Genomic DNA, 12094 nt, shown 5'->3' on the forward strand with positions numbered 1-12094 from the left:
TCATCATTTCACAATTTCAGGACAGCTTAAAACATTTTACAGCCAATGAAGTACTTTTGAAATGCAGTCAATTTTATCATGATTTAAGGATTACATTGCTTAAACTTGTTAGTACAAAGAAACGTTACATTTCTTTAGATCTTTATATTTAACATTCCTCTGTGTGCTGGTGTAGTACCATGCCACTGCGAGTAGACTGTAGATTTATAACCATAGATCACAACAAAGTGATCAGTTCCTTCGCTCCATAGATGCTGCTACACCCGCTGAGTTTCTCCAGCATTTTTGTGTACCTACGATCAGTTTTAGACATATCATTGTCAGGGGCATTAGCTACTGTAGGTTTGGTGCTTCTTAGATCTATTCCACTTGTTGATTTGGATAGCAACATTTGTAGAGGGTTTGGTGTAAATTATCTATTTAGAGCAGTGTCTACCAAGGAAACTGCAACAGGAATTCATCAACTGATTTTAGAATTAAAAAACGTTACTTTGCTTATTTTGTCAATTGTGGATTATGAGATGTAAATGTGCAATAAAAAATGTATTACTATTTGTTAGTAACTTTGCCATGCAAATAATATTGTGTTTAGAAACATACAGGAAAAGGGGGGAAGATGGGGGTAGGTAAGCAGGGGATCAGCAAAGATAAGTAACATAGAAAGCAACCTTATTTTCCATACAATGATTCCTTGATTACATATTTTCATTGGAAAAGATCCCTTCCATTTATAAATCTAATTATCACAATAACAACTACAAATCGCTTTCCACCCATAAGGCTATGCTGTACCTATAATGTATTTGTTCAGCCGTATCAATTTCCAAAATGTTGATAAATTAAATATTTTCCATCCCTTTCATAAATCAAGAAATAAATGCACAGTATTTAAGTACCTTAATTGGGAAGCATGTAATATCCTTTTAGATGCAGTGATAATGGACTGTGTAGAAAAGATGCTGGTTTAAAGCAAAGATAGACGCAAAGTGCTGGTGTAAATCAGCGGGTCAGGCAGCATCCCCGGAGAAAAGGGATGGGTGACGATTTGGGTCGGAACCCTTCTTCAGATCAGAGTCTGAAAAAGGGTTCTGACCCAAAATATCGCCAATCTTTTTTCTCCAGAGATGCTGCCTGACCCGCTGAGTTACTCCAGCACTTTGTGTCGGTCTTCGATAATGGACCTTCGGTAAAAAGTGACCTTTGCCCTCCCAACTTTCAAGGAGTTCATGGCTGAACCATTGCTGCAGTGTTTTTGAGAATGTGAACATGGCTGACCGCACTCTTTAAAGTTGCTAAAATATTGAAGTGGCCACTTTTAAAGAACCGTACAGCTGCCAATTATGTTGTGGACCTCTGCCAAGAATCAGGTCTTTAGATAGATGGGAAGCAGAGCAAAGGTCTAATCTAATCAAGTGTGCCAGAGGTTTGACAAACTCAGATTGCATTACTCATGCTAAAGCTGAAGAAAAAATGCAGGTTTTAAAACAGGTGATGAGATCCATAAATTAGTTATAATTTTGTTGACAAAATACACTTGCCAATTCATTATTTTTGTTGTTTGCAAGCTTCTATGCCAATAAATACGTTACAATTCTTATTTAGAAGGATGTTTTGTTACCTGTGTTCACAGTATTGGCCGAAATGGTTCTCTCCACAATCACATGTGTATCCATGCGAGGAGCTAGGCTTACGTCGGCAGGCAAACTCATTTTCACATGGATTCAGCTGACAGGCATCAACACAAGACTCACCATAGTAACCTAAATATGAAACATGCTTAAGTACTTCACATCAATCTTGCTGCAGCCTCTGCAGTTTTTCTTTCTGACAAACTCTTGTTGGGATTAGATTTAATATTTGTGTGGTTGAACACAGAGTTATTCAGTACACATTTGTCACTCGCTACATGTGGCTAATTGGGAATCCAGAAGTGGGTAATTACACTCTGATTTGTAATTAAAATTGAGTAATTGATGCATGCATGGAGTATACATGCACTTTAATTTTTCTGTGGTTTTGCTGCAAAGACAAAGGAAGACTGTCTGTTCTCACTTGGACTGCTTGACTTCCTTGGAGAGTTGATTAGGTAGATGCACGCATTTTCCATTAAAATCAATGTAAGTGGCTAAAGTGATGTCAGACCTGTGCTAAGTGGAAATCTATGTTGAATTTCAGAAGTAAACCAAACAGACATTCGACAGAAAATATTCCTCCAAAAAGCAGCGAAGAAACATATCTCAGCAAAAACAGGCATTATTTCTATTGGTAGATTTGTGTGATTGCAACTTTATTATTCACTCATAAAATTGGTTCTTATTACAATATCGCCCGATGTTCTTTAAAATATTTAAAAAAAACTATGTTTCCCCATCTGTTTATAAACCCCGCCCCGCATTCTTACAGATCCTCGTTGAATTGTGGATGCTGCATCATGTAGAACGACAGAGGCAATTACAGCAAATTACCAGCCTAAAAGCTAAAGGTGGGTACAATTTCAACATTTAAAAGATACTTAGACAGATATGTGGACAGGAAAGGGTTGAAGCAAAATGAGCTCATAGGCAAATGGGACTAGCTTGGTTTGGCAACTTGGTCAGCATAGTCCAGTTGAGCTGAAGGGCCTGTTTTCATGCCGAATGGCTCAATTACTAATTTTTCGTGACCTAACCTAAAAAACACCCTTTAATGAGCCGCTGGAGGTGTCATCAAGCAAGTGTCATAAACCTCTAGGTTCCTTTCATCATTATTAGTCTCTCATCACCAAATTATTTTGTGATTTTTGTATCAAAATGCTTATTTGGTATAATTGCTAAATTCAATAGAGGAAGATACTGCAGGACTGTGCAGTAACAGAAATCAACCCCATCTGAGCCCTCTAGTAGCTGTGAAAATATCCCACAACATTATTTCAAAGACGTGTCTAGGGAATCATTCTTACTATTAAATCGCCACCATTCAAAGTGGATTGTCATTCAGACTGCAGTTTACGGAAATTTGTCAAGTACAAAGCAGCTGCCCACTTTCCTGTATTATAAGAGTAACCACAGTTTATAAGTACTTCAGTGTTTGTAATGTATTTTGGGACATTCTCAAAGAGATATTAAAGTTGCTATATTAATGCTTGTCTTTCTAAAGCAATCACTTTCCAACAAGATCACTGAATAATGGTCAGGAACTGGATCTCTAATCTCCCCTTCCATTCTAACTTGAGCTGCTTCTGTGGTACCTTCCTGTCTTAAGACCAACCTACTAAGAGTATACTGGTGACTGTTCCTGTTCATCTCTTTTTTCACATGAGGCAGCATCACATAGAGCACATTTACAGAATAGAGATTAATTAACAAACATTTTTTTTCCATTTGATCTTGATAGACTGTGAAAAAGGACACACTCCCCTGTATTCCCTGGAGGTGGGGAAGTTTATCAAAGTTGAATAATTTTAATGTTACTTCAAAAACTCCACAGAAAATTAAAACAGCCTAAATTATTTACTGCTGCTGTGCACAATCTGTTCTGACTACATCTCTGCCGTCAATAGTACTTGAAGGCTAATCAAAGCTACTGGAAGAGAACAGGCCTGCTGAGAGATGTTTATGAATATCGTTGCAATCTGGATACCAAATAATCAGGTAGTAGAAAGCTGTTCGAATTCCATCTTAATGAATAACAAAGAACACAAAGTGTTGGGATTACAAAGAACAGTGGACATAAACAGAGTGTTTAATGCATCATCTGTTAAACACGTACTCTTATTGGATTAATTTAGAAGTACTGACAGAAGTACCCACTTCTTCCTTGTCATGCCACAATTATCATTGCACCCTTTAGATAATGGAAAATGGGTTTTAAAAAGCATTAACTACTTTTATTTTAGCTCTTATTTCTACTGACAGCTTAGACATTGAGCAGCATCCATAATTCCACTTATTTCAATAGGGATTGTAGGGCTGTAAGGAAAGAAAGGGGAAGGAAGTTTTAAAAGTTATTTCAGTAGACATTCCTTTTCCAGCTTCAATAGCCAGTCAAGCTGATGGTCAGGACTTCACAGCCTATTGAAAGTTTCAGAGCAGGTTGGTGGGTTGAGCAGAGCTTTTCCAATGCTCTGTTGGATAGTCTTCCTTCATCTTAGCCTTTTGCTGGATTCTGGGGTGCTTTGGGACAGAACATTGGGCCTTGGCAATTGGATGAGATGTGAGGTAATCAAAGGTGGAAATTGTGGGTGTAGGTGTAGGCAGTGGCGGACTGGCCAGGGTGTCAGCTTGCCCGATGGCAAGTGGGCCCCCTATATCAAGTGGGACCCTGATGAAGTGGGCCCCCTTTGTCTCCTGGCAACCAATATTTTTAGACCCAGTCTGCCAGTGGGATAGGTCTGCACTAGAACCACTAACATCTTTCAGTAACTCTTTCAGTGCTCCATTGACACAGATACGTAGAATAAATTCGCCAAGCTGTTAGAATATTCTCTTGTGGATCCTCACAAGCAGAATATAACCAGATGGAATAATGATCAACGTGTGGTATTCAAATAATTCTGTGCAGTAAACTCCATCAAATTAAAGTTGGAAAGGCAAAGAGGAAGAACGTTGTGCTAGAGGCAGCATGAAGAACACCCATAAGATTAATGCCAAGCGCAATTTGTCTGGTATGACAACAAACTGGAGAGTTACCGGTGTTTTTTCCTCGGAAAAAAAAAAAGGTCTTCATTGGTAATCTAAAGTATTCAAAATGTTAGAATATGAAAAATGTGAATTTGAAATATCACTTTAAATCAAATCAAAAGTGCACAACTCTTACATTAATTCAAATTAACCAAAAGAAAATAGAGGATTGATATCTAGCCCTTCAAACCAATAATACCCAATATGTGGAGTGGAGGGAGAACCCTAACTCTGTTTGTTGTCGGGGGTCTATGGATTAGATGCAGTATTGGGCAGATATGGAGTTGTTTCCCGGTGAATATTCTAAAGTTGATCCCATTGTAAGTGATTTTGTGATCCTTTATTGTGATGCCTGAAACCGTGCAACCTGTTGCAATTCAGGGTTGCACGGCTCCTCCTTCCAACAGAGAAAGAGCACTGATGCATGCTTTATTCCCGCTGCCACTCACACAGCTTCAGTAAACATGCTCAACAAAACCTAATTTTTGCAAACCATACCTGGCTCACAAATACAAGAGTATGTCCGCCAATCATCGCTGCAGTAGCTGTTGGCTGGACATGGGGACGAGTCACATGGATCAGACATTGTGCAGCCCAGTTCCACATTCAAAGTGCGACTTGGCTTTGGCATTGCGATTCCAATCGAAGTGTCACCAAGACGTACCCCCTGCAGATTGAGAAAGAACTGCAGTCACAGATAAAATCTTTTCACATCCACGTGGTTTTATGTGCAGATATCCTTCACAAATACAGAAATACTAGTCTCTGCCATCTACTCACAGGCCATGTAAAGTTAAACACACATTCAGCAAGGACAACATCTTACACTTAGAGCGAGGGCAGGGAGATAGAGGGGGCAGAGAGAGGGGAGGGATAAGGGGGGGGGAGAGTTAGAAGGGGAGGAAGGGGAGAGGAAGAGGAGGGGGAGAGGAGGGGGGGGGGGAGTGGCAGAGAGAGGCCGGGGGAGTGGGAGAGAGGCTCGGGGGAGTGGGAGGGAGGCCCGGCAGCGTCTTTTGAATAACGGAGGGGAGGATGGAGAGGAGGGGGGGGGGGGGGGGGGGGGGGGGGGGGGGAGGTGACGTAAGAATTTCATTGTTCGGTTTGAGACATATGACAATAAAACACTCTTGACTCATCCTTTACCTGGATACAGCCATCCAGTCCATTCTGCACTTCACCAGCTCTGAGAATTCCACCAACCTGGAGATGCTTCAACTTCAATCCGTGCAGTTCATTGCCAATGACAACCGTATCCTAGCAATAAGAAAAAAATAATCAAAATTGTACAAGTGCTTGCAAAATTAGATTAAAATATTTTCATGGTTGGGAACAATCTTGTAAAAGTTTCAACTTTCTGATATTGCTATCATTTCCGTCAGGCAGTATTTACTTTTGAGGATGTGCTTTTTATCTCTATTCCTTACTTCTCACAAATTCACCATGAAAATGACACATTTGCCATTAAAACGCAAGGAAGAGATCCTGTCAACAAATTCAATAGTAAATGAAAATCAACAGTCTATGAGGGTAGCAGACAGACCATCCTATTTGATGGACTCCTCATGCTTTGAAATAGCTCAACATGCAATCAGTGAGGGAAATAAATATACAAAGAGAAGGCTCATCATCATTTAAGGGAAACCAGGAATGGACCGAATGTTAATTCATATCATCACCCATATTCCAAGAACAAAATTAATACCAACTATGCTTATATATTAATAAGACAATTGCAATGCCACATGAAATATTTAAAACTGAAGCATGGCTTCAAATACATATTCTATCTAACAATTTCAGCAATAATTGTAAATTAACTATTTAAACTGCAAGCAAAAGAAGCAACTTTACAATTAAATAAAAACAGATCTAACCTGGACTTTATTAACTTCACCATTAACTTCCACCCTGCCCTCAAATTGATCTGGATCATCTCAGACACCTCTCTGAAATGTCTTGATCTCACGGGTGTCCATAACTGATGTCTATTACGAACCTACTGACTCCCACAGTTATCTGGACTACACTTCTTCCTACCCTGCCTCTTGCAAAGAAGCTATTCCCTACTCTCAATTCCTTTGTCTTCGCCACATCTGCTCCCACGATGAGGTTTTCTATTCCAGGGCATCCCAGCAAAAATACAATTTCTCTTCCAACTTCACTGTCATTACAAAGTCTTCAAATATCCATCTATGTTCTATAATGTTGTGTTGGGTTTACAAATAAATTAATCTGACCTGATAAAGTCCAAAATCAATAGTGATGGTGGCTAGGTATCGTATATCGTGGCCATTCCTCACATCGCGGAGCTCCAGCTGAAGATCATGCCATCTTCCATCGTTCAATGTTATTTTATTCAGCAATACCCTCACTGTTCGACTGGATCCACGATTGATAGCAAATGATAGGTGCCCCAAGTTTAACTGAAAGCAATAGTAGAAGGAATAGTTTAGCAAAATAGTGAATTCAAGGAACAGTTTGAGGCAAATACAAAATACACATTTTCTCTAGATATAAACTGATATCTTAAATAATGCAAGCACCAGCCTTCTTTATAAATGACGAAAGGATAAAGATGAGACGTTCCAACAATGAATTCCCTTTTAACACCTCTTACTGCTTAGTATTGCCCAGTGACTGGCATGAGATTCAGAGGAAATTGAAAAGCAAAAAAAAGGATTTACCTTTACAAGGCTATTAAACATTTTGCTGTTAAATTACAGGAGGATAAACAGTCTACAAGTTACTTTTGGATTCTGAGGGTACAGTAAATAGTAAGACCATTAGTGCATTTTAAATCTCTTAAGTGCACAGCAGATCATATCACTATCCTCTTCATACTTTTCTCCAAATCATTGGACCGATAGTCCGCTGTTCACCATCAAAGTGAGATTGCTCAACGCTCACCATTTTAAAATGTCTTCAGCTCGACTAAAATTTGAAACAATTATGATATAAAGCTACACAATTATCTCAAGGGAATTTTATTGTAAATCCACTCTAAAGCCAGAAAAAAAACATTTAATTTCTAAAGATTGAAATATTTTTTGATTATTCCTCCAACTTGGTTTTGTCCATATTTGTTTCCCTTTTGTTACCTGCTAACATTCTCCTATCCAATGTTCATAAGTCATTCCGCCCATCGAGTCAATTCCGCCATTCAATCTTGGCTGATTAATATTTCCTTCTCAACCCCATTCTCCTGTGTTCTCCCCAGAACCCTGGACACCTTTAATAATCAAGAATTTGTCAATCACAGTTTTAAAAATGCCCAATGACTTAGCCTTCCTGTGGCAATGAATTCCACAGATTCACAACCATTTGAATTAAGAAATTCCTCCTCATTTCCTTTCTATAGTTGTGTCCTTTTAATCTGAGGCTATGCTCTCTGGTCCTAGACACTCCCACGCATCCTCTCCGGCATGCACTCTATCCAGGTCTTTCACAATTTGTTAAGTTTCAATGAAGTCTCCCCCTCATCGTTCTAAACTTCAGCGAGTATAGGCCCCATGCAGTCAAACGCTCATCATACGTTTACCCAATCATCCCCTGGATCATTCTCATAAACCTCCTCTGGACCTCTCCAAATTCAGCATATCCTTCCCCAGATATGGGGCCCCAGTGCCACTTAATCTTTCTATTCCAATGGTTCTTCAAAAACAAGCGCTTAAAGTATTTTCCTGATCAGTGCATTTTCCTCCTGTCTGTCACTGAAAATGCGGTGGCATTAAAAAAAGGCCACCATTACCTCTCCTTAACTACAAACTTCCCAAAAAAACTAGCACTCAGGCCAAGTTAACGACAGGACTATTACACAATGCTTAAATCGCTTGCTAATCTGGAGTTGGCATTCATTATGATTTAGAGATCCCTTGATTCAAAGAAAATCTTTATCACAAACTCACAAATGCATCCCAATCTAATCCTGGAATAAAAATCGCACCTGCAGGAGGTACAGACATTTCCTCGCAGATTAGCTGCCTGCTGGAGGAGATCTTTCCCTTTCTTTCTTTCTGTTTTTAGCTTCCAGGGCAGAAGGCTTCTCCACGAAGCAGGCCAGTATCTGATGTAGAATGTGGTGCCACTGGTAGATTGTTTGTCCTTCCTAGCTTGCAATGACTGCATTTGCATATGATATCCTTGCAGTTTCATGCGCAGCCACCTAAGATCTCTGACTGTCGAAGTGCAGGGTATTGCGGGTTCATTTAAGATGATAAAAACGCTGCACATACATTTAATGTCAGATCGACCTGAGTTGGTGTGTTGGGATATTTCCCTCCATTCTGGTTACTCTGCCTTCAAATAGGCAGCTAACTATAGTGCGGAGTTGGCAATGCATGAATCATTTTTTCAATTCCCAAGTAGTACTCATTGATATTGAAGTCCACATAATATTAGTATCACTTTCATAAATATCTCTATAATGAAAACCGTCCACAAGGATTGCACAATCTATCCTTGGCATTCCACCTTTCCAGATATTGATTTAATTCCAAAGGCAGGTATAGGTAATTTCTGGCATGAAGCAACAATGATGATATTATCGTATTGTATTTGTATTGTATTCAAATTTATTGTCATTGTCTCAATTAGAGACAACGAAATGAATTTCCCTTTACAGTCAGTATCATAAAAATAAATAAATAATAAATATTAAAACATATTAAAAAAATAAAATAGAATTTAAAAAAAAGCACAAACACAGAAAGTCCACGACACAACATAACACAGTGGCACCAAGGTGAGGAAGGCACCATAGTCCAGCCAGCCTCCCCTCCGATCTTCTCAGATGTTCATCCGTGGTCGGGGCCTTCCGAGCACCCGCAGTCGCCGCCCCGGGTGGCCCGATGTTCAGGCCCTCACGCCGGGCTGGTGGAACGCCGACGCCGAACCCCGACGGTGAGCATCCTCCTCCTCAGCGGCCCGGACCTCCTGGTCAGCCGCCTCCCGCAGCCGGAGTCTGCAGCTCCTGAGTTCACAGGCCGAGCCGGGCAGAGTCACAGGACCCCGCGTTGTTAGTCAGCGCCGCCCGCGTTGGGAGCTCCGCAAACCGCCGCTCCAGGATGTCGGTCCAGCACTCCGGGCTCCAGACGGCGACCCCTGGTAAGGCATCGCCAGCCCTGCGATGTTCCAGCGCTGTCCCGCCGCTGCTGGAGCTCCGGTCGATCCCGGCAGGAAAGGCCGCGCCAATCCAGGTAGGTAGGCCGCTGTGGGGGGAAGGGGGGGGGCGAGGACGCGACTCGAATAATAGTCGCGTCCTCACCAGGAAGCGGCTGAAGGACGGTATCCCCCGCACCGTGCCCTCTTCCCCCACATAAAATCATTAAAAAAATCATAAAAAAACACACTTCAGCATAACTAAAAAAACAAAAGAACAAAAAGATACCCAATATCAATCAGGTTTAACAGTCAATTGCACTGAAGAATTCTCACATTAAAATGAGGAAGTATTTTCTTGATTAACCTTTAAAGACAGGAACAGAAAAAGATACCCTAAACTTAAAACCACAAAAAATATTTTTGTATTATCCCTGGAATTTTATAAATAATTATTCTGAGCAATTGACAATCCACACAACATGGATGCACTTTGTGTAAACCAGCATCTGCAGTTCCTTGGTTCTATGTTAATTTTTCAGTGACTGAGATTGTTTGGACAGGATGTCATACAGTTTGAAGAAGGATGTTTTACTGTCTGAAGAAGGGTCCCGACCCAAAACATCACACAACCTTTGTCTCCAGAGATTCTGCCTGACCCGCAGTTACTCCAGCACTTTGTGTCTATCTTTGGTATAAACCAGCATCTGCGGTTCTTTGCTTCTACATGTAGTTTTAAAATCTGATTCGCACTTCATTCCGTATGGTATGATTTCTTTTCTTTGACATCATAATAGTTCAGAAGGAGTTAAAATATCCAGAAATTGCCTGATTCTATGCTGATTGATTTTGTAAAGTTTATCAATGGATAAACAAGGAGAGGGCATCATCGATTTAATCCTGCACGTGTACTCTATTGTAGTTGCAACCTACAGTGCCCTCCATAATGTTTGGGTCAAAGACCCATCATTTATTTATTTGCCTTTGTACTCCACAATTTGAGATTTGTAATAGAAAACAATCAAACGTGGTTAAAGTGCACATTATCAGATTTTAATAAAGGCCAGTTTTATACGTTTTGGTTTCATCATGTAGAAATTACAGCAGTGTTTATACATGGTCCCCCCCATTTCGGCGCACATTAATGTTTGGGACACAGCAATGTCATGTAAATGAAAGTAGTCATATTTAGTATTTTGTTGCATATTCTTTGTATGCAATGACTGCTTGAAGTCTGCATTTCATGGACATCACCAGTTGCTGGGTGTCTTCTCTGGTGATGCTCTGCCCAGCCATCTTTAGCTTATGCTTGTTTTGGGGGCTAGTCCCCTTCAGTTTTCTCTTTAGCATATAAAAGGCATGCACAATTGGGTTCAGATCGGGCGATTGACTTGGCCACTCAAGAATTAACCATTTATTAGCTTTGAAAAATTCCTTCGCTGCAATAGCAGTATGTTTGGGATCATTGTCTTGCTGTAGAATGAACCGCCAGCCAATGAGTTTTGAGGAATTTGCTTGAACTTGAGCAGATAGATGTGTGTATACACTTCAGAATTCATTAGGCTACCACCATCAGCAGTTGTATCATCAATGAAGATAGGTGAGCCAGTACCTTCAGCAGTCATACATGCCCAGCCATAACATCCCCACCCTGTGTTTCACAGATGAGATGGTATGCTTTGGATCTTGGGCAGTTCCTTCACTCCTGCATACTTTGCTTTGGCATCACTGATATGTTAATTTTTGTCTCATCTGTCCTCAAGACCTTTTTCCAGAACTGTGGTTGCTCTTTTAAGTACTTCTTGGCAAACTGTAACCTGGCTATCTATTTTTGCAGCTAACCAGTGGTTTGGATCTTGCAGTGTAGCCTCTGTATTTCTGTTCATGAAGTTTTCTGCGGACAGTGGTCATTGACAGAGCCACACCTAACACCTGAAGAGTGTTTCTGATATGTCGGACAGGTGTTTGGGGATTTTTCTTTACTATAGAGAGAATTCTTCTGTCATCAGCTGTGGAGGTCTTCCTTGGCCTGCCAGTCCCTTAGCGATTAGTAAACTCACTATTGCTCTCTTTCTTCTTAATGATGTTCCAAACAGTTGATTTTGGTAAGCCTAAGGTTTGGCTGATGTCTCATTCTTATTCTTGTTTCTCAGACTCATAATGACTTCTTTGACTTTCATTGGCACAACTTTGGTCTTCATGTTGATAAACAGCAATAAAAGTTTCCAAAGGTGATGGAAAGACTAGGTACTGAGAGCTCTCTTATACCTGCATGGAGACAATTAAACACACCTGAGCAATTACAAATACCTGTGAAGCCAGGTGTCCCAAACATTATG

The 12094-nt window shown here is 40.4% G+C and overlaps 1 protein-coding gene across 1 annotated transcript in view; it reads right to left on the reverse strand.

Moving 5' to 3' along the window:
• The window catches only part of celsr3 (cadherin, EGF LAG seven-pass G-type receptor 3), a 197697-nt gene that overhangs the window by 80849 nt on the left and 104754 nt on the right, over positions 1–12094 (reverse strand). The window contains exons 10-13 of the mRNA XM_055648072.1: positions 6896–7081; positions 5802–5912; positions 5157–5325; positions 1619–1760 (exon numbers count right to left, since the gene is read on the reverse strand). Coding sequence (XP_055504047.1) covers positions 1619–1760; positions 5157–5325; positions 5802–5912; positions 6896–7081 — 608 coding nt within the window. The remainder of the gene's footprint in view (positions 1–1618; positions 1761–5156; positions 5326–5801; positions 5913–6895; positions 7082–12094) is intronic.

This window comes from Leucoraja erinacea, chromosome 16 (genome assembly GCF_028641065.1).
Source record: "Leucoraja erinacea ecotype New England chromosome 16, Leri_hhj_1, whole genome shotgun sequence".
Taxonomy (NCBI): domain Eukaryota; kingdom Metazoa; phylum Chordata; class Chondrichthyes; order Rajiformes; family Rajidae; genus Leucoraja; species Leucoraja erinaceus.